A 22,838-nucleotide genomic window follows, 5' to 3' on the forward strand; every position below is an offset into this window, starting at 1 on the left:
CTAATGTAAATGATACTGTGGGGTTTTTGTGGCTTACACCACAGAATCTTATTTTCTCACTGTTGTGGAGAGTAGAAGTCCAAGATCAAGTGTCTCAAGGTTAGTTTCTTTTTCGAGGCCTTTCTCATTGATTTGTAGATGGTCAATGGGATTGTGTTCTTAATTTTAAATTCTGCTTTATATGTCTATTTTATGTTTATATCCTTCCATTTTTATTATTAGAATACAGATATAAAATTACATTTTAACAAAAAGAAATCGAAAACACACTTGGATGTTGAGAGAAAGTGCTGCAAAAGTTTCTAAAGCTTATTTTCTTCTTTAAAAAAAAAAACAGTTATTTATTTATTTATTTGGCTGCACCAGGTCTTGGTTGCAGCGTGCAAGATCTTCAGTCGCTGCTTGTGGGATCTACTTCCCAGACCAGGGATTGAACCCCGAGGCCCCATGCATTGGGAGCATAGACCACCAGGGAAGTCCTTCTAAAACTTGCTTTCAGTTTCTCTATTTTGTTGTAGACATGAGCACAGAAAATGCTCAGATCATGTGGTTTTTCTGGGCTGATAAGAATCTGGTTAAATTAGTTCCAAACAAAGAAGAGTAAGCTCTGGAAGTTAAATCAATTGTCAGAATCCGGAAGGTTCAGCAAATTGATTTTGGGGAGGACTGCTAGTTGGCCTTACCTTTTCAAAAGCACAGTGATAAGCCCAGAGTGCTGCCATTTTTCAATCGGGCCTGTGCGATCCCGTTGATACAGCTTGAGAACTGAGACATTCTGTCTGCAGGGGATTGTGTTTCTGGGGAAACACGCTTATCGGGATCTCTGTTACGGCTCCTGTGGTACTAACTGTCCTCAGCTCTGCAGTCTCTGGACACAGAAAACTGAATGCCTTCTTGGATAAACTCTTCCATTTTTCTCATGGGAGCACTGACTTTGAGGCTGGCCACATTTTAAGCACTAAACACAAAACACCTGTTCTGCCAAAGGGCATGTAAAACCTCAGAGGCCAGATTCCTGCCTTCTGGCATATTATGAAGCTGTCATCACGGCTTCCTGCTGCTTCTGGAAGGGAAGAAGGGGGCATTTGACAGATATCAAATTCCTAATTTGGGGGCTTTTTGGCCACACCTTGAGAAGTGTGGAATCTAATTGCTTGACCAGGGATCCAACCCATGCCCCCTGCATGGGAAGTACAGAGTCTTAACCACTGGACCACTAGGGAAGTCCTCAAAGATCTCATATATGCTCGTTAAGAAATGTGCTTGCTTATAACTATTATCAATGACTTTAAATAGAAAAACCTTGTTAACAAGACAGATGCTGACTGTCCCTTTCCAAGTCCTAAGTTATACTCTCATAGATATTTTTCTTGGTCACTTTTGGGGTCACTCTGCATGTCTCCCTTTTGCCTGACTCATTCCAAAATATAGAGATTTCTCTGAGGCCTAAGCCAGTGGAATAAACAAGACAGCTGTCTGACCAGAGTGACTTCCCTGTAGAAAGTCTGTAGGGCCCAAGGCATGAGTTAGCTAGAAGACTGAACCATTTTCCTGTCGGCAAGAACCTAACATTTGAAACTGTTGATGATTACATCAAATTCAATCCCGTGCTGAGAGTCTGCGTGTTCTCTGACATGCCGCAGAATTTGATCTCTTGTCTTCTGAAAATAAGTTGAGGCCTAAAGTGATGATGTCCTGTCCAGGCCTGGTTCTGCCTGGACCTATCAACTGAGTGACTGCAAATCTTTCTACCTCCCTGGGTTGGCTCTTTGGTCCATAAAATAAAAGGACTTCTCTAGGGGTCCAGTAGTTAAGAATCGGCCTGCAAATGCAGGGGACACAGGTTTGATCCCTGATCTGGGAAGATTCCACAAGCCACGGGACAGCTAAGCCCAAGCACCACAACTACTGAGCCTGTGCTCTAGAACCCAGGAGCTACAGCTATTGAAGCCCACATGCCCTAGAGCCTGTGCTCCACAACAAGAGATGCCACCATAATGAGAAGCCAGCACACCACAACTAGAGAAAGCCTGAGCAGCAATGAAGACCCAGAGCAGTTCAACAACAAAAAAAGTGTTGAAACCCTCAGGGGTGCTCCCTTCTATGCAGCGGGATGGGTTGTTAGTTGGGCTGGTTCTAGAAGTCAACGTGGGATGAAGATTTTAGCCACATCATGGAAAAGATAATGACCTCAATTCAGCCTTCCAGGGTATTCACCTCAGGTAGTAAAAGTAACGGAGAAGGCGATGGCACCCTACTCCAGTACTCTTGCTTGGAAAATCCCATAGATGGAGGAGCCTTGTAGGCTGCAGTCCATGGGATCGCTAAGAGTTGGACACGACTGAGCGACTTCACTTTCACGCATTGGAGAAATAAATGGCAACCCACTCCAGTGTTCTTGCCTGGAGAATCCCAGGGACGGGGGAGCCTGGTGGGCTGCCGTCTATGGAGTCGCACAGAGTTGGACACGACTGAAGCAACTTAGCTTAGCAATAAAAGTAATCAAAACTGTCCCAAGAGGCCCCACTTCCTGTTCCCTACCCTGTGGGCAAATTCCAAAACTGGCCACAGGTGAAGAGTGGAGGCTTCCACACTCACTAGCCCTATTTTTTCAGGGATAATCAGTTGGACCTGCCCTTTGGTGTCCTGCCCCTGACCTGCTGGTCCTGAGTGGGAAGGTGTGTGCCCTGGGATAAGTGCCTGTCCAGCCCAGCTCAGGGCCTGGTCCGCAACTGGCCCTGTGTGCCAGTGCCTCCTCCGCGGGGGTCACCCTGCCCATGGCAATCCAGGTCTGTCTATAGCACCAGCTTGCTCCAGGAGTGGGCAGGTGAGCAGGGTCGCTGCCTCACCTTCGGGCCTGCCCTGTCCCCGCCCATCAGCACACTCCTCGCCCCTCGTCTTCTCTTCTAGTACAGATCAGCCTGCCGTCCACCATGCGCATGACGACCTCCGACGGCACACAGTACTTAGCCAAGCAGATGCACTTCCACTGGGGCGGAGCATCCTCGGAGATCAGCGGCTCTGAGCACACTGTGAATGGGATGCGATACATAATTGAGGTACCTTCAGGCTCCTCTTTCTTTCAAACCCCATAGTCATGTTTGTGTTACTGTCTTTTTAAAAAATATTTATTTACTTATTGGCTGTCCTGGGTCTTTGCTGCTGCGAGGGCTTTTCTCTAGTCTGCCACCCCATGGACTGCAGCCCGCCATGCTCCTCTGTCCATGTGATTTCCCAGGCAAGAATATTGGAGTGGGTTGCCACTTCCTCCTGCAGGAGATCTTCCCAACCCAGGGATCAAACCCAGGTCTCCTGTGTTTGATCGGCAGGTGGATTCTTTACCACTGAGCCACCTGGGAAGCCCTGTTTGAAAAAATATTTATTTATTTTATTTTTGACTGTCCAGATCTTCATTGCTGCTAGGCCTTTTCTCTAGTTGCAGTGGTTGGGCTTCTCACTGCGGTGGCTTCTTTTGTGGAGCACGACTGTAGAGCCTCAGACTTCCATAGTTGTGGCGTGTGGGCTCAGTAATTGCAGCTCCCAGCTCTAGCGCATAGGCTCAGTTGTTGCGGAACAGAGGCTTAGTTTGCTCCTCAGCATGTGGGATCTTCTCAGATCAGGGATCAAACCCAGGTTTCCTGCATTGGAGGCAGATTCTTTACTACTGAACCACCAGGGAAGCCCTGTTTAATTTATTATTACTATTATTTTTTGGTGGCTCTTGCTGCTTCTAGGCTTTCTCTAGTTGCAGTGAGTGGGGGCTACTCTCTAGTCATGCTGCACGGGATTCTCATTGCGGTGGCTTCTCTTGTTGTGGAGCTCGGGCTCTCGGGTGTGCAGGCTTCAGCAGCTGTGCTGCACTGGCTGAGTTGCCCCTTGGCACGTGGGATATTCCCGGACCAGGGATTGAACTGGTGTCCCCTGCATTGCAAAGCAGATTCTTAACCATTGGACTACCAGGGAAGCCCTACTTTTCTCACTAAAAGAGCCAAAAACACTTTGTGCAGTGGTGAGTAAGGTCACCCTGAGGTTAAATTTATTTTTCATTCACTCACCACTAATCACTGCTCTGTGCTGGGGGTTCTGGATGGGTCCCCTCCTTCACGAAGTCAGCCCAAAGCAGGAGTATACAGCCCACAGAGTGGGGCAAGCCCTCTTTAGTTTCAGCTGGATTTCTGTGTGGTAGATTTGCTAGTTTCCTCTCTTGCTTAGGATGGGTGCGTGCCAAGTCGCTTTAGTCATGTCTGACTCTTTGCAACCCCATGGATCGTAGCCTGACAGGTTCCTCTATACACAGGATTTTCCAGGCAAGAATACTGGAGTGGGTTGCCATGCCCTCCTCTAGGGGATCTTCCCGGCCCAGGGATTGAACTTATGTATTTTAAGGCTCCTGCCTTGGCAAGCGGGTTCTTTACCACTAGTGCTACCTAGGAGGCTTCATAAAGAAAGCCTATTGGATTCTACTTCAAAACAGAGACCTGATGAGACACTACCTGAAAAGATGTGGCTAGTGAGGATTATTCGGAGAAGGCGATGGCACCCCACTCCAGTACTTTTGCCTGGAAAATCCCATGGATGGAGGAGCCTGGTAGGCTGTAGTCCATGGGGTCGCTAGAGTCGGACACGACTGAGTGACTTCACTTTCACTTTTCACTTTCATGCATTGGAGAAGGAAATAGCAACCCACTCCAGTGTTCTTGCCTGGAGAACCCCAGGGACGGGGGAGCCTGGTGGGCTGTCTATGGGGTCACACAGAGTCGGACACGACTGAAGCGACTTAGCAGCAGCAGCAGCAGCAGTGAGGATTATTACTGCTTTGGATGACCATGGGTTTACAGTGGCCTCCTGAGGTAAGGGGGCATATGCCCACTCTAAGGAGACCTCAGGAGAACCTCGTGGCCTCATATGATCTCCTGGAACTCTGCCAGCTTGTCTGCCTGGGAGAAGGTGAATTGCCATCTCCCCATAAGAGATGCAGGTTTGATCCCTGGGTCAAGAAGATCCCCTGGAGGAGGGCATGGCAACCCACTCCAGTATTCTTGCCTGGAGAATCCCATGGACAGAGGAGCCTGGCGGGCTACCGTCTGTGGTGTCACAGAGAGTCAGACGTGACTGAAGCAACTTAGCACACAGCACACATAATCCCACTCATGTTCTTTGCATTCTTGGAGAATTTTCAGGTCTTTTTTTTTTTTAGGGTCAAAATTTTAATTTAAACTTGATTCACATATTTTATACATTATTCTTTTTTATTGATATATATATATTATTAAAGTATAGCTGATTTACAATGTTTCAGGTGTACAGCAAGAAGATTTAGTTATACATATATACATATATTATTTTTCATATTATTTCCCATTATAGGTCATTACAAGATATTGACTGTAGTTCCCTGTGCTATACAGTAAACTTTTGTTGCTTGTTGTGTATCTGTTTTTTTAAAATTAGAAATCTAGCACTTATTCTTACTAAGCAAGCAAGTGATATACATTATTTTTTTTTATTGAGTACAGGCTATGCAAATTAAGCTGTTTTAATAAATACTGGAAATGTTCATTACTTTGCAAATATAAAGAAAAATCAGCTAATACAAACAATACAAGCCTGCATTAACCAGAGCTTCTCCCCATGAACATTTCTCAGCCCTCTCCTCATGTCCTTCTCAGAACTTTCTGGTCTTAGATCTTGTAGTCCAGATGGAGGGAGATGGTGGTCAGCAGTGTTTGTTGGTCAAGCAGAGGCGCCAGATGAAGCATCTTTTTTTTCATTTTCCTCCTTTCCTGAAAACCTGAAGCATTTGAAGATTATGGGAATTGCCCTTGACTTGCCCTGCTAGCTCAGCCTGTAAAGAATCTGCCTGCAATGCAGGAGACCCTGGATTGATTTCTAGGTTGAGAAGATCCACTGGAGAAGGGATAGGCTATCTACTCCAGTATTCTTGGGTTTCCCTGGTGGCTCAGTTGGTAAAGAATCCACCTGCCATGCTGATAACCTCTGTTCAATCCCTGGGTTGGGAAGATCCCCTGGAGAAGGGAAAGGCTACTCACTCCAGTATTCTGGCCTGGAGAATTCCATGGACTGTGTAGTCCATGGGGTCGAAAAGAGTCAGACACAACTGAGCGACTTTCACTCCCTTTCTTGCTTCCACAGATTCATGTCGTCCACTACAATTCTAAATACGACAGCTATGAGGAAGCCCAGAAAGAGCCGGATGGTTTGGCTGTGCTGGCGGCCCTGGTTGAGGTAGGCTGAACCTACACACTCGAAGTTATAAACTGGTGTCAAAATAAGTGTTAAGTGTAGACAAAGGGTTTTCCTACTTGTCTCTCCTCATGTATTCCCGAGCTCACAGTTCTTGGAAACAGTGACTTGATAAAAGATTTACTCTTTTAAAGAAAAATATTTGTCTACTTATCTGGTCTTAGTCGTGGCATGAAGGATCTTTGTCCCTTATTGCAGCATGCAGCATCTTTAATTGAGACATGTGGGATCTAGTTCCCTGATCGGGGATCAAACCTGGGCCCACTATATTGGGAGTGTGGAATCTTAACCACCAGACCATCAGGGAAGTCCCTGAAAGACCTACTCTTTCCCCAGTCCTTGCTCACAGTTATTGAGGTGCTTCTGGGTCACCAACCTCAAAGACGTTGGATGATCTGGACAAGCTGAGTTAGAAGAGCTGATCCCAGAGGGGCTGACTTGATAGAAATTGGTCTGAGGACATGAGAAAGCCTGCGCCCCAGTAGACAGAGGCCACATCTCTGCATTCCTCAGAAAGTCTGGAAGGTGGGACTTATGTCTAGGCAGCAAGAAACGGTCAGTGAATACGATCCCCTCCCAAAACAAGTGTTATATTAGCTTCCCTGGTGGTTCAGCTGGTAAAAAAACCACCTGCCAATGCAGGAGACACAAGAGACATGGGTTCAACCCCTGGGTCAGGAAGATTGCCTGGAGAAGGAAATGACAACCATCTCTAGTATACTTGCCTGGAAAATTCCATGGACGGAGAAGCCTGGCAGGCTAAATTCCATGGGGTCACAAAGAGCTGGACATGACTGAACAGAGCACATCAAAAACAAGCATATCAGTGCTCTGGAAATGGACCAAAGACAGGAACAAGGTAAAGAACTTATGTATGATAAATGGTGAGAATTTTGAGTAAGAACAATGGGAGTTTGTGGGCTTCTTGCCTGGCATTCTTTCCATCTGCTAACTTGGTCAGTAAGTAATCCTAAAGGAAATCAAACCTAAATAGTCATTGGAAGGACTGATGCTGAAGCTGAAGCTCCAACACTTTGGCCGCTTGATGGGAAGAACTGATTCACTGTAAAAGACCCTAATGTTGGGAAAGATTGAAGACAGGAGGAGAAGGGGACAACAGAGGACAGGATGGTTGGATGGCATCACCGACTCAATGGACATGAGTATAAGCAGACTCCGGGAGATGGTGAAGGACAGGGGAGCCTGGCGTGCTGCAATCCATTGGGTCGCAAAGAGTCGGACACAACTTAGCAACTGAACAACAACAATTTGGTCAGCAAGGTAGTTTCATCAGGGCAGATGAACAGGAAAACCAGCAGCTTCACTGCCTGGTACAGGGATTCATTAGATTTGAAGTAGAAACTGAAAACCCATGCCCGAGGGGCATTGCTGATAAAAGTAGCAAACAACAGAAAAGACAGAAAACAAGGAAAACTCACAGCTTTGGGAGTCTGTCACGTCCTAACTGAGGTGAGTGGCAAGGGGCAGGCAATCAGAAATCTAACTGGGAGATCCTGAAAATGAGAGAGCCATAGAGAGCTTGTATCGGCTTCTCAAGAAGGCCTGATGGAATGTGAAAGCTGAGTCTAACTTGGTAACTGGCTGACCTTTGAATGTGCTCCTCAACCCACACACAGATTCATCAGTTTGGGCTCCTGGGGTTTGAGCACAACCTCTACTAAAATCACTGAGTGACTGTAAAATTGTGCTGACCATAGATGGTCTAGGCTAAAAAAATAAAAATAAGACTTAAGACCTGAGCAGATTCATCAGCTGCTACACAGTACTATGGACACATATTCTACAGATAAAGCCCAGGCAAGTCACTGAATACTTACATGAACAACAACAAAAACTCCACAGGATAGTTTTTAAAAATCAGAATTTATATGAGCTACCATATATTATCTAAAATGTCTAGTAATCAAGGAAAAAGTTCAGCATGCAAATAGGAAAATGTGATCTGTATTTAGGAGAAAATGCTCAGTTGTGTCCAACTCTTTGCAACCCCATGGACTGTAGCCCTCCAGGCTCCTCCGTCCCTGGAATTTTCTAGGCAAAAATACTAGAATGGGTTGCCATGCCCTGCTCCAGGGGATCTTCCTGCCTGGGGATCAAACCCAAGTTTCTTGTGTCTCCTGCATTGGCAGGTGGATTGTTTACCACTGCGCCACCTGGGATACTCTCTAGCACAAACTGATGTGAGTTGCACATTGAAGTCACTAGAGCAACCATTAATAACTTAAAATGGTTACATGGTACACTGAAAGTATTTGTTTAACATGAAAGGTAGCTAGAAGAACAGAGAAAGAGATGACACATTTAGAAAAGAGATAAACGACAGTCAAAAATCCAAGGAAGGGGGTTGGGAGGAAGGAGGGGGACGGATGTATGGGAGAGAGTAACATGGAAACTTACATTACCATATGTAAAATAGATAGCCAATTGGAATTTGCTGTATGACTCAGGGAACTCATACTGGGGCTCTGTAACAATCTAGAGAGGTGGGGTGGGGAGGAAGGTGGGAAGGAGGGTAAAGAGGGAGGGGACATACATATACATATGGATGACTCATATTGATGTTTGGCAGAAACCAACACAATTCTGTAAAGCAATTATCCTTCAATTAAAAAATAAATTTAAGATTAGAAAAAGAAGAAATCCAAGAAAGTCTGAATTTTCACCCAGTGGAAGAATGGATCAGCATCACTGACTGAAAAGAACCATTGTTCATAGACCTTTTTCACCAAAAGCAACCTTCCTGTCTTCTAAAAAGTAAACACTCATTCAAAAAATAGAGGATGTCAGAGGTCAGCATTGGAGCAGTTTTGCCTTGGACATCTGGCTCTTGTCCATCCAGTCAAAAGTCCTGAGGATGAAGAAGGGAGCACTTGAGACCAAGCCCCCTGATCATAATGCATCTGGGGGCCTCCCTGGTGGTCCAGCAGTTAAGACCCTACATTTCCCCTACAGGGGGTATGGGCTTGATCCCTGGTCAGGGAACTAAGATTCTGCATGCTGTGTGGCAGTGGCTAAAAACAAAAACAAAAAACCCACAATGAATCTGACTGTGGCTGACAATGCCCAAAACAAGGTCACTGGGGATATTTTAACAGTGACTTTGGCCATTCCATGAGGATATCACCAGATACTGCCAAGAAGGTCTTTTTCCAGGAAGCTGCCTAAGTGCTCCATATCTTGTCTTTCTGGAAGAAACTGGTGAGCCAAGGCAGTTGGTGCAAAGAACCGCCAGACTGTCTCCCCGGATGCCTCCTTGCCCTCATAGCTCTGCACCACCAGCCAGGATACCGAACAGCTGAATTAAGGGAGATAGTACCAGATGGAGGACCCACCTCTCTTAGGTTAACTGCTCCATGTTTCCCCTGCAGGTAAAGGATTATGCTGAAAATACTTACTACAGCAACTTCATTTCTCACCTGGAGGACATCAGGTATGCAGGTAAGAGAAACCAACAGAAGGTGCACCAGGGCAGAGGAATGAGCCTGAGTGTGATGGAGACGGGGGGCAGGGAAGAGTCACGGGTGGGCAGGGTTGCAGATAAGCTTTCCAGGGGACACTTAGCTCCCTGTGCAAGGTCTCTGGCTCCAGCAGTTCCCGTGGCTGGCTCACGCTGTACACACCTCTGGGAGATCCGTTCATAAACTACCTGTCGATTTCCATGACTGGGACGTCTGGATGGCCAGAGTTCCATGAATGAGGGATATTTTCAGTTAAGTCACCCTCACCTCTGGCCCCAGCTGGTAGTGATGATCCTGGTCCTTAGACAGAGATGAGCTCCTTGGTTTCTAGTTGAGAAGAGTCTCAAGAGTGAAGCCTCTTGTCATGGTGTCTGTGAATGCAGACACGGGGCTGGTCTCCCTTCTCTCTGCCTCCAGAAGGCAGGGTTCTTATCAGAACATTTGCCCACTCCCATGATCAACTCTTGACTTTAAGCTGTTACCATGTCTGCTGCAGCCTTGGTTCTGGGCATCTTACTTTGCCCCATATACCAGCCTCCAGTTCCCTGACCTCAGTCCTCACCCTCTCCAGCAATCTCCTGACCTCCAAGTCATGGGCCTCCACGTTTTGACTACTTGTCAAGCTTCTTGCCTCTCAGTTCTCTTTACCTGGCTTGGATGCCACGGACCATCATTCTGACACACCCATGCAAATGCCCTCCATCCCTCCACAAACTTACCTGATAAAGCCCTATGCCAACTTCTACTTTCTCAGACTCTGTAGCCAAACAGCCTATAGGGAATGTGCCTGAATGAAACACAGATATTTCTAACTGGTATTACTTTCATTCCTAGCTAAAATATAAACAAGTACTAACACTACTCAGAAATCCTAAAATACTCCTCTGGGCATTTTCTTTTCCCCTCTTATAATGATTGCATCACCTTTCTCCTCTCTCCTGAAGCACCCCCTCCCTGGCCCCAGCTTCTCCCCTGAAGGGGATGCCTGACCTCCCACTTCATGGAGAAGGTAGCCAGTTACTCACTCATCTTCTTAACTTGGCAGTCCCGTGGTTAAGACTCCCAATTTCCACTGCAGGGAGCACAGGTTCAACCCCTGTTCAGGGAAGGAAGATCCTGCATGCCATGCAGTGCAACCAGAAAAAAAAAAAAAAAAAACTTAGAAATTTTTTGCCTGCTCATTGGGCTATGCACTACTAGACTTCACAGCCTTGGTTAAACAAACCTGTTTATGTATATATCACAATGATATCCTCTTTGCCATTAAAAAAATGCAGAAGTGCTCAGGGAAAAACACAGAGTTCCTGCCTCATGCAGCATCTTTCGTTGCAGCATGTGGGATCTAGTTCCCTGACCAGGGATCGAACCCAGACCCCCTGCATTGACAGCATGGAGTCTTAGCCACTGGACCACCAGGGAACTCCCATGAGTGTCCCGTGTCTATAGACAGGTGCATATCCCGCCAGGGCCACCCAGCCAGAGGAGGTATTTGAGTGGGTTTCTCCCCAAAGTCTTTGCTCTTAACCCTTTCCAGGAAGCAGTACACTGGGTGATGTTTCCCAATGATCAGGTTCTAAGTTCTTCTGCTTAAATCAGGAGATTTAAAGACGGTGAGATATGAGCCAGAGCTGACCTCTCAAGGGGCAGCAGTGGTCCCTGACTTTGCTTCTCATCCCCTCTATAAGGACAAAGCACAGTTCTGAGGGGCCTTGACATTCAGGACATGCTACCTGGGGACCTCCGCTACTACTACAGCTACTTGGGGTCACTCACCACTCCTCCCTGTACAGAAAACGTCCACTGGTTTGTGGTAGCAGATACTGTCAAGCTCTCTAAGGCACAGGTAATGTACAAGATTGCGTTAATATCCAAGTCTCTCCTTTCCATGGCCTGATCAACAAGAGCGTTCCCCTAAATCCTATCTTATGCCAATACCTGGGCTCCTATAGTGTTTTCTATGTCCAGGGCTGTAGTGCCTCACCTCTGTCACCATGGGTGATCTTACTAGTGCTGTGCTGTGGCAGAAACGGGCCAACAGGCATCAGAGAATCCAAGAAATCTATAGGCAATGCAACAATAACAAAAAAACACTGGGACCTGATCCAAATCATAGGAGAAAATTTGCATAGTGAAGGCAAATATTTACTGAGTGCCGCTCTCACCAGTATTACATGTGCAAACTCCATGTCCTTATGGGGCTACAGTCTAACCTCACAAATAACTTTATGCAAGAAGGACAGCTTCAGATTTAGCCCTTTACCACCTAAAAATGTCTGTAGCCCTTTGAGGGGAAGAGCTGTATCAATCGTCTTTTGTCCTTAAGCCTAGCACGGGCACATAAGTATTTGTTGAGTTAAATAAAGGACAGATGTTACTGAGGTTGCAAAGCAAACCTTCTGGGTTCCTCAGAAGTGAATATTTCTCTTTTTAAATTTTCCATTTCCCTATTTCAGGAAAAAGTGCAAAGACCCCTTATTCTTATACCAACATGTAAAAACATTGCCAACCAGGTTGAAAGTGCCCTAAGATACCTAACAAAAGTCAATGTTAGTTATCTACGAAAAATGCACCTTAAATTCAGATCTAGAAGAATTTCTACAAATAAAGTTATCTGAGAGGACCTCAATTTAAAAAAAAAAATCACAAAATACCAAGAAAAAGGCACTATGAGTGAGTATCAGCAGAATTAGACCTACAAAGATTTCAGATATTGTAATTATCAGCCAATTAATATAAAGTATGTTTAATATTATAAAGAATGCATAATATCTATAATTAAACATATTTGATATGTTTAATATGTACAAGAGTTTGAAATACAAGGAAAGATCAAAGTATAAAAATGACCAAGTCAACTTGAAAAAATGTAAATTGTTAATTTCTAGAAATGAAAAGATAGTACCTGAAATTAGTAATCCAACAAATGAGTTTAATAGCATGTAGGACAAGTTCAAGAAAGAATTAGTAAGCTGGAAGACAGAGCTGAGACAATTATGCGAAATGCAGCATAAAGAGAAAAAGCGGTAGAAATATGAAAAAAAAGAGAGGTATAGAGAAAATTCTAGAAAGATCTGAAAAATGTCAAGTTGAAGTTATAGTGGGAGAAGAGAGATGGCATAGAGAAGAGGAATAATTTAAGAAATGTTGACTGACAATTTTCCAGAGGGTTGAAAGTCACCATGTTATACAACAAGGAAGCCCAATGAGTCAATGAAAACAAAAAGAAGCCCACACTAAACACATCACAGTGAAGCCACAAGCTATCAAAGCAGAGAAGATTTAAATATCAGCCAAAGAGAAAAGATGATTAGACTGAGCGTTAATTCAATGCAGTAACAATGAAAGTCAGGAAGCAGTGCAACAACTTTTTCAGAGCACTGAGAGAAATGAGTAGCTTACCTAGAATTGTACGGCAGCAAAAACGTCTCTCAAGAATGTAGACGAGGGACTTCCCTGGCGGTCCAGTGGTTAAGACTCTGCCTGCCAGTGCAGGGGACACAGGTTCAATCCCTGGATTCAGAGGACCCCACATGCCTCACAGCAATTCAACCAGTGCGCCACAACTACTGAGCCTGTGAACCTAGAGACTGTGCTCCACAACAAGAGAAGCCACTGTGCTGAGACGCCCTCCCACCACAACCAAGTGTAGCCCCCACCAGCCACAACTAGAGAAGGCCTGAGTGCAGCAGTTAAGACCCAGCACAGCAAAACTAAATAAATAAATAGAATTTACTCTAAAAGAAAATGTAGACAAAAACACAGGCATTTTCAGAAAAACAGAAATTGAGCTTACTACTTGGTATGTCTCTGTTTGCTTCTTTCTCTCTTTTCTGCTATCGGCTAAATACCTGTAGAAAAAGATTGAAAGATATTGTCAGAAGAATGACTGGGTGGATGAATGCCAAGGCACATAGTGCCCAGAACCGCTTCAGGATTTGAGATCTTCTTTATCAGAGTTATATAAATCCAAGCGCTGGTTCAACTGTTAACTAACTTAAAAAAAAAAGTTACTCAGTGCCTCTCCTCTCATTAATTCCTTTCATGTTGCTGGCAGATTGAGAAGCTAGAGAATTCCTTATTGAATCACCAGAACGAGACCATCCAAAATGGTTACCGCAGCACTCAGCCCCTGAACCACAGAGTGGTGGAAGCCAACTTCGTGTCTCACCCTCATCAGGGTGAGTGAGATCAACTCTCGTTTGTTCTTTGCCATGTGCGATGATAGTTTCCTGTTTTCCTCCTTCTCTGGGTGAGCCCATCTCTTCTGGCCACAGTAAGGGAAGGGGAGTCACCCAAACCTCAGGGGGCACAGGTGGACCAATTAGAACGGGGCTTGGGCGAAGAGGATGACTCATTTTCCCAGTCCAGAAAGTGGTACTACTGAGTAGGACAGAGAGGGTGATGAGAATGAACCAGCTCCGGAATATCACCTAGTATTGGCCAGAGACAGTGGGAGAAGCAAGATGTCAGGAACATAAGATGCTCCCGTAGAGTGTCGGCGCAAGTTAACCTCATCATATCCAACTCAGATATTTCCCCCACACTTCTATCTTGGTCTGCATTACAAACCCATCCTCAACTCCTCCCATAAATTCCCTCAAGGTGAAGTTAACTAGACCACATAATGCTTATTACCTTTTCTTGGGGATCAAACTGGGGATGGATTAGCCACCAAATGGCCTTTGAGCCTTGCAGGTGGCTCAGTGGTAAAGAAACTGCCTGCCGATATAGGAGAAGCACAAGATGCAGATTAGATCCCTGGGTCAGGAAGATCCCCTGGAGGAGGAAACGGCAACCCACTCCAGTATCTTTGCCTGGGAAATCTCACAGACAGAGGAGCCTGGTGGGCTATACAGTCCATGGGGTCACAAAGAGTTGGACACTTCTGGATGCACACAGGTGAAGCTGCAGATTCCAGGATGCTGGAAGCAGGCATAAGTGGTCCAGTTTCCCCTGGACCTTCCAGTCCAGGAGGTGGGGCTTCAACTGTGTCAGTTTGACTTACCTCATTTCTGTGGTCACAGGAATGTAAATATTCTGCAATTTCCCATCTTTATTTTGTCCAGTTCTCTGTAAAGTGGTGGTGAACTACACACATTCCCTGAATTCATTGTCTTTACAGTATATTCCTATTAACCATTCCTGAGGACTTTATTGAAGTAGGAAATGGCAATCCATTCCAGTATTCTTGCCTGGAAAATTCCATGGATGCCTTTATATTCTTTAATAAATAGACCTGGTCTCCAGTCAATATTACCCTATCTCTACATGTACCTTGCAAAAGTTAAAAATTTCCGTACATACTCCCCAGCACAATAAAGCTCCATTTATAGTTTTCTCCCCATCTCTCCTGGTTCATTTATTGTTTTCCATTGTATAAGTTTGCTCCTTTCATACAATACTAACAGGAAAAATGACACCACCTATAGTTTTAATTTCCCCATATTATACTTTATACGATATTGTTGTTGTTCAGTCACTAAGTCATGTCTGACTCTTTGCAACCCCATGGATTGCAGCATGCCAGGCTTCCCTGTCCTTCACCATCTCCCAGAGCTTGTTCAAACGTGTCCATTGAGTTAGTGATACCATCCAACCATCTCATCTCTGTCTCCACCTTCTCTTTTTGCCCTCAATCTTTCCCAGCATCAGGGTCTTTTCCAGTGAGTCGGCTCTTTTCATCAGGTGGCCAGAGTATTGGATATTAACAGTCACAATTTCTTTTTCTAAAGGATGACACCCTCCTAAACAGGTCCAATCACTAGCAGACTAAACAAAGGGCGCTTAGACCCATTGATCTGTCTCCTTGTTCTAATTTTGCTATGCTCCCTGTTTAACATTTTATGCTATTCTTGCAACAAGCACAGATTGTATCATTCTCCTTAGGCCACTTCTCAAATGCTCTTTCCATTGCAGCAGGGCAGGAGTGTCATTCCAATGTACCCTCATGAGCGACCTCAGAGGTTCTAATAACCACTTCTTAGTCCAGAACGTCCCATCTTGCAGTATGTTATTTCGGCCCTCACTTCTGAGACTTGCTATTTAGGAGGAGTACACCAACTCCCAGGCTTCCCTGGTGGCTCAGTAGTAAAGAATCCTCCTGCCAATGCAGGAGACTTGGGTTCCATCCCTGGTTTGGGAAGATCCCTGGATAAGGAAATGGCACCCTGATCCAGTACTCTTGCCTGGAAAATCCCAGGGACAGAGGAGCCTGGCAGGTTACAGTCCATGGGGTCACAAAGAGTCGGACATGACTTAGCAACTAACGACAGCGATAACAATAGCAACAACATACCAACTCCCAGGAGGTAGAAAGAGGGCTTCCTCCCAACCCCAGCCAAGGGATCTGAACAATGCCCTTCCTTTACTGAGAAGAGAACAGAGAATTGGGCATCATCTCACTCCAACTTTACTCAGACCCAGACTTCTATGTTGGAGAAGGCAATTGCACCCCACTCCAGTACTCTTGCCTGGAAAAATCCCATGGACGGAAGAGCCTGGTAGGCTGCAGTCCATGGGGTCTCTAAGTCTGGCACGATTGAGCGACTTCACTTTCACTTTTCACTTTCATGCATTGGAGAAGGAAATGGCAACCCACTCCAGTGTTCTTGCCTGGAGAATCCCAGGGACAGAGGAGCCTGGTGGGCTGCCAACTATGGGGTTGCGCAGAGTTGGACATGACTGAAGCGACTTAGCAGCAGATTTCTATGTAGCAACCCAACTGTACAATCCACATGATATTTCATAGTTCTATAGTATCCATACCAGATCGGTTAATATGATCAACTCATCAGAGATGAATGACCTGAGAAACAAAGATCAGTTATAAACACAGGAGAATAGCAAAATCAGCCCTCTTGCAACTTATTTGTTAGAAAACACCTATGTATTCTAAGGTAAAGGCTACTGAGCTTCACATGAAAACCAAGGATCAAGGGTTGAGCCATCTTCGACATGTCACCCCTTGGATTCTGGCAGCTTACAAGCCTAAATTCAGACATAGCAAGGATGCCTGAAGCCAATGGGATGGGAACATGGAAGGCATATGAAAGAATCAAAAATATTTCTCCTAAATATACATGTAGGGTGTGGTATCTGGCTGTCCTGTGTCCCCTGTTTTCCTGAATCTCTTCGAAGTTCTGACTTTTTCCTGTTAACTCTTTTTATAGAACACACTTTAGGCTCCAACCTCCACTTTTATCTAAACAACATTGACCAAAACCTTGAGTACCTGAGAAGATTTATTGAACAGAAGATAACAAAGAGAAAAAAAGAAAGGTATGGCCTTGAAGAGTGAGCCCTGCCTTCTGTTCAAGAAGCCCTGGGTGTCCAGATCATACCATTTCTACCGAGGCAGCTGCTTAATTTACGATTAAAACAGGAGAAACCATCATCCATGAACGGAAGTGAGATGGCTTAAATGCATGAGAAGGGTTTGAGCGAGATGATACCAATGGGAATTGACTGGAATAGAAATTTAACTACCCTCCTCTCGAATCACATACATTGATTTGTCTTAATTAGAAATCAACCTGAAATCCTGATAGCATTTAGATGAAATAAAATAACTTTGGAAATTTGTTATTTAGAAACTTCTCTTTTCTATTCCTTTGTGCCATTTCAAATATCGTTTTTTTGCTCTATCCGGAGGGACCCAGGTGATGGGGTAGAAATGAAGGTGGGAGGGATTTCCAGCTTTTTTCAAAAGTTCCCACTGACGTTATTGAAAGGTTAAAAATGAAAGCTTCCAATCAACAACTGATATTTTTATAACTTTTATGAAAACTGTAAGTACTATTGTTTGTTTGTATTATTACTGTTAACTTATGCTTCCAACTTTTCACTATTACAACAATGCAGAGTAGGAATTTGGCTGTGCTCAGTCACTTCAGTCGTGTCCGACTCCCTGCAACCCTATGGACCACTGCCCGCCAGGCTCCTCTGTCCATGGGATTCTCCAGGCAAGAATACTAGAGTGGGTTGCCATTTCCTTCTCCAGTGGTAAAGTGTGAAGTGAGTGAAGTGAAGTCGCTCAGTCGTGTCTGACTCTTTGCGACCCCATGGACTGTAGCCTACCAGGCTCCTCTGTCCATGGGATTTTCCAGGCAAGAGTGCTGGAGTGGTTTGCCATTTCCTTCTCCAGGAATTTGGCTGAGTTTAGCTTAAAAAACCTGACTTCCCTGGTGTCTCAGACCAGGGAAGAATTCACCTGCTACACAGGAGAACTGGGTTCAATCCCCGGGTCGGGAAGATCCCCTGGAGAAGGGCATGGCAACCCACTCCAGTGTTCTTGAAACTAAAAAAATAAACCCAACACAACAACAACAAAAGCCAAAAACACCCAAGGAAAAAAGTAAAATGGTTTCAGGTGATATTAATTTGGGCTAATGTTATTTCTCTAGATTGTCATTGCGAACATTTTAAAAACTATCTGCATTGGCATGGAGTCTTTACCACTACACCACCTGGGAAGCCTTTTTAAACTAAATTGCTGTCTATTTTGTGATCCAAAAGTTTTGTCCTGGGAGGGAGCTGGGAGGACAGAGGGCACATTGCATCCTAGTGACAGCAGAAAGTGTGGTTCTTTAAAAAGCCACAGAAACAGCCTCCTGCTGTCAGTGAGAAGAAAGCCACTTGGCCAACCACCCCCTTCAGGGGCAAGCCTGGGTCCCCCAGGAGCGGAAGCTGGGAGGACCCCCTTTGCAGGCTCTGCGATTTCAGAATTCCAAAACTGGTTTCCATGAGTTCGTGGTTCTCGAGAGAAGTTTTGAAAAACAAAATATCCCTTAGAAACAGCCCCTTAGTTGTTCCATGGTGCTCTCAGTGGACGTTCCTCTTCAAGAGTGCCGGGAATTTCCCCAGAGGCCTTCTGTGCCGGTGCCATTTTGTGAAGGACTAACTAAAGCAAAGGTTTTTGTGAAGGACCGATTAGAGAGGTGAGTGGGCCAGCTGTGTTTGAAGGGAAGCTGCTGCCCTCCAGTGGCCACTGTGAGATTGGCGGGGCCTGTGCCCAGGGGACCTTGGCAAGCCCCTCCACCCCTCCCATCTTTCCTGTTGGTAACCTGGGGCCCAAAGACCTCTAAGGATTCTTCTGTAAGTTACAGGCGTATCAGGAACGAACATTACAGTGCAAGTCCCTGGACTTCATCCTTTTTCACACAATGAAAGACGTGGAGTTGCACCCACTGGGCTCTGGTCCCTCTTACTTCCATGTCCTGCTTTTAGAATTTCAAAGCATCATCACTCTTGGATGATAGATACCCAGCCCTTCCCAACCACCCTCTTGTCACCTGGGGGCCGCCTCCCCGACCCCTGCTGAATGGACAGGCTGGCAACTCAGATGCCCCTTCTCAGGCCTGAGCTGGCAACTTGAACCCAGCTGACATGAGGCCCGGCTGACGTCCAACCGAGGCCGTGCAGAGGGGCCCAGGACAGCACCTGGCAACCCTGAACCTCACACAGGGGGAGCAGATGCCATGCCCTCCCAGGGACAGCTGCTGTCCAGAGAGAAGCTGCTGGAGAGAAGCACAGAAGGACCTCCGGTCTCAGAGAGGTGGTTCAGTGTGGCTGAGAGTGGCAGGTGGTGAATGCTGGACTGGGATGTACTTCCTGCCATTGGAAGTCCCCTGGCCACAGGCCTCGACTGAGCAAGTTATGATTGTATTTTTGCTCTCCACAAACACACAATCTCCAACTAAGACATAATACATCTCTTATTTTGTTGGAGCCTCAGAAGCAAACAGCTGGAGGACCTGGTTTGATTATCTCCAGATGAGATAATCAATTAACTGGGACCAGATAGTGTGCTCTGACACACAGCATCTTAGTGGGGAAGCAGGAACTCAATGGATGTGAGAGTTGGATCACAAAGAAGGCTGAGCCCCAAAGAATTGATGCTTTCCAATTGTGGTGCTGGAGAAGACTCTTGAGAGTCCCTTGGACAACAAGGAGATCAAACCAGTCCATCCTAAAGGAAATCAACCCTGAATATTCATTGGAAGGACTGATGCTGAAGCCTCAATGCTTTGACCACCTGATGCAAAGAGCCAACTCATTGGAAAAGACCCTGATGCTGGGAAAAATCAAAGGCAAAAGGAGAAGGGGTTAGCAGAGCTTGAAGAGGATGGTAGATAGCAGCACAGACTTAATGGACATGAATCTGAGCAAACTCTGGGAGAGTTGGATGGGACTTAGCAACTGAACAACATCAAGGAACACAACTGCAAGTCCTGTGCTATAACCACGTTCTTGTTGACCCTTTGGAACACTGGAATTGGCCTAGGGAACAAGTCAGGAAGAGGCAGGGGGTTATTTTCAGGATTTCAATTCAGTGGCCTCAGCTCCACCAAGGAAGATCCCTGGGGTGAGTTTTAGGGTGTCAGTACCCCAGAATCTTCCAGATGCATGGTAAATGCCTCATTGGCCCCTGCTCCAGAGCTCCCCACCCCACCCCTGACAGCATAACAGGCTGCTGGGGGGTGGAAGCTGAGAGAGAGAGGCCCCCGATGGCTCCATGGTGGAAGCTCAAACACTGGTCCCTCTGTGGGGAGTCACAGGAAGGCCTGCTGATGTACATCTTGCTTAGAGGTAGATGGTGGGCAAACAGAGCCATCACCAGGCCCAGGGTCAAAATACCAGCACGTGGGACAACTAGCCTTTGCCAAGGATGAAAGGATCCAAGGAGGGTGTTAGAGGCACTGCTCGCTCTGTCACCCCCTCTCCACCTGGTGAGCTCATGTCATCTTTCGGGGTGCAGTATTCTTGCCTACAAGATTGCCCACCGATATGATGCTGGGACCCTGATGCTGGGAGAGGTTGAGGACAAGAGGAGAAAGGGGTGACAGAGGATGAGATGGGTGGATGGCATCACTGACTCAATGGACATGAGTCTGAGCAAACTCAGGGAGATAGTGAAGGACAGGGAAGCCTGGCGTGTTCAGGTCATGGAGTCGCAAAGAGTTGGACACGACTGAGGGACTAAACTACAACAACAATGATACACATTTAAGAGGAAAGACCAGAGATGAGGAGGTTAAGCAACTTGCTCCAGGTGCTCCAGGTACCAAATGGGAGAGCAAGATATAGAACCAGGTCTCCTGTTTCTTAGGTTAGTTATCTTTCTACTAATTTCTCAGAAGGTAAAAGCGTCTGCCTACAGAGACTTCACTTTCACTTTTCACTTTCATGCATTGGAGAAGGAAATGGCAACCCACTCCAGTGTTCTTGCCTGGAGAATCCCAGGGACGGGGGAGCCTGGTGGGCTGCTGTCTATGGGGTCACACAGAGTCGGACACAACTGAAGCGACGCAGCAGCAGCAGCAGCAGCACAGTGCAGGAGACCCGGGATCGATTCCTGGGTGGGGAAGATCCCCTGGAGAAGGAAATGGCAACCCACTCCAGTACTCTTGCTTGGAGAATCCCATGGATGGAAGAGCCTGGTAGGCTACAATCCATGGGGTCGCAAAGAATCGGAGGCGACTGAACAACTTAATTTTCACTTTCTCGTTTGAGGAGAACCTAGGGCTCCTGTCAGAAGTTTATATCATCAGAGATTTAAAATCCTTTATGGTCAACAAGCTTCTCTTTGAAAATGAAAACACTATGGGGAGAATTCATAGATTAGGCTGTTACCAGTTATTTCAGTCTCAGTATGAATTAAATGCATAGTTCAAGCCCAGTAAATATTTTTAGGATGAAGGACTGTGATACCTTTCCTTTGGGTTTAGAATGGTGCTTTTGATGAGGAGGACTTAGGAGTAATCTGGTTTATCACAGGTTGCTCCAGGGGGGCTAGGATTGATGGATGACAGCCTGAGGTTATTGACTTGAGGGTTCATGGATATGGCGATGAAAGAAGGTCTAGAAGGTGAGAAAGTGCTGTAAACTGTTTCCTCTGTGGTGGCCATGGTCTATCAGCTGAGCCAAGAGTTCAGAGGACTTCAGAACTGAGCTGGAGGGACCCCCACATGCAGCTAGTGGGCTTTGAGGCTATCATACTGAGTCTCACCTCCTCACTGGGCTCTGGATCTGACTCCAGGAGCCTCTGGGACACAGGAGAAGGTTTGCTAGGGCTGTTCCTGGAAGTGGGGGGCAGGTAGGGGAGGCACAAAGTGAAATGGGTGTGAGGACACAGCCGAGGTCAGGAAGCTCAGAGATCAGGCTCCGGGCCAAGGCAGGGCTGTCTGAGGCTGAGGGGGCCTGGCCTGGGGCCTCTGTGTGCCCTGAGTGCATGGATCAACCTGTGGGTCCCACCCTCTGTCACAGGGAGAAGGAACCACACCTGAGAGTGGTTTTGAGCAGCTGCCTGGGCCTTAGGGGCTCTGTGGGCACTGTTAGTAAAATAAAAATAGGATGTAAGGCTTCAAATTGTGGATATAAAAATGAAGCACAGTAGGGACTTCCTTGGCGGTCTAGTGGTTATGACTCTGAGCTTCCATTGCGAGGTGTGAAGTTTCCATCCTTGGTCAGGGAACTAAGATCCCACATGCCCTGTGGTGTGGCCAAAAAAAAGGAGGAGGAGATATTTGTATACATATTGTTGTTCAGACGCTCAGTCATGTCCAACTCTGTGATCCCATGGACTGCAGCATGCCAGGCTTTCCAGTCCTTCACTGCCTCTCAGAGTTTGATCATTCATGTCTATTGGGTCAATGATACCATCCAACCATTTCATCATCTGTCATCTCCTTCTTCTCCTGCCTTCAATCTTTCCCAGCATCAGGGTCTTTTCCAATGAGTCAGCTCTTCAGGTGGCCAAAGTATTGGAGCTTCAAGTGCATATCAGTCCTTCCAATGAATATTCAGGGTTGATTTCCTTTAGGAGTGACTGGTTTGATCTCCTTGCTGTCCAAGGGACTCATATAGCTGATTCAACTTTTTGTACAGTAGAAACTAACACAACATTGTAAAGCAATTATAGTCTAATAAAAAATAAAATAGTAAAAGAAAAAAGAAAAAGGAATTAAGAAATGAAGCAAAGTTAATCAGCATAGGGAGAGATTGGAAATTGAAAAAAAAATAGCAAGAACATATAAGAAGCAAACCATAAAATAAGACGCCAAAGATTGCAACAAGTATAAATGGAATAACCTCTGA

General features: G+C 45.8%; 1 protein-coding gene across 1 annotated transcript in view; it reads left to right on the forward strand.

The window, feature by feature from the left end:
* Positions 1–17,333, forward strand: part of CA6 (carbonic anhydrase 6) — a 31,569-nt gene extending 14,236 nt beyond the window's left edge. Inside the window, exons 4-9 of the mRNA XM_025285842.3 lie at positions 2,911–3,059; positions 6,154–6,246; positions 9,654–9,723; positions 11,429–11,586; positions 13,798–13,921; positions 16,913–17,333. Of these exons, the coding sequence (XP_025141627.3) occupies positions 2,911–3,059; positions 6,154–6,246; positions 9,654–9,723; positions 11,429–11,586; positions 13,798–13,921; positions 16,913–17,040 (722 nt within the window). The 3' untranslated portion in view covers positions 17,041–17,333. The remainder of the gene's footprint in view (positions 1–2,910; positions 3,060–6,153; positions 6,247–9,653; positions 9,724–11,428; positions 11,587–13,797; positions 13,922–16,912) is intronic.
* The last annotated feature ends 5,505 nt before the right edge of the window (positions 17,334–22,838 follow it).

Source organism: Bubalus bubalis, chromosome 5 (assembly GCF_019923935.1).
Source record: "Bubalus bubalis isolate 160015118507 breed Murrah chromosome 5, NDDB_SH_1, whole genome shotgun sequence".
Taxonomy (NCBI): Eukaryota; Metazoa; Chordata; class Mammalia; order Artiodactyla; family Bovidae; genus Bubalus; species Bubalus bubalis.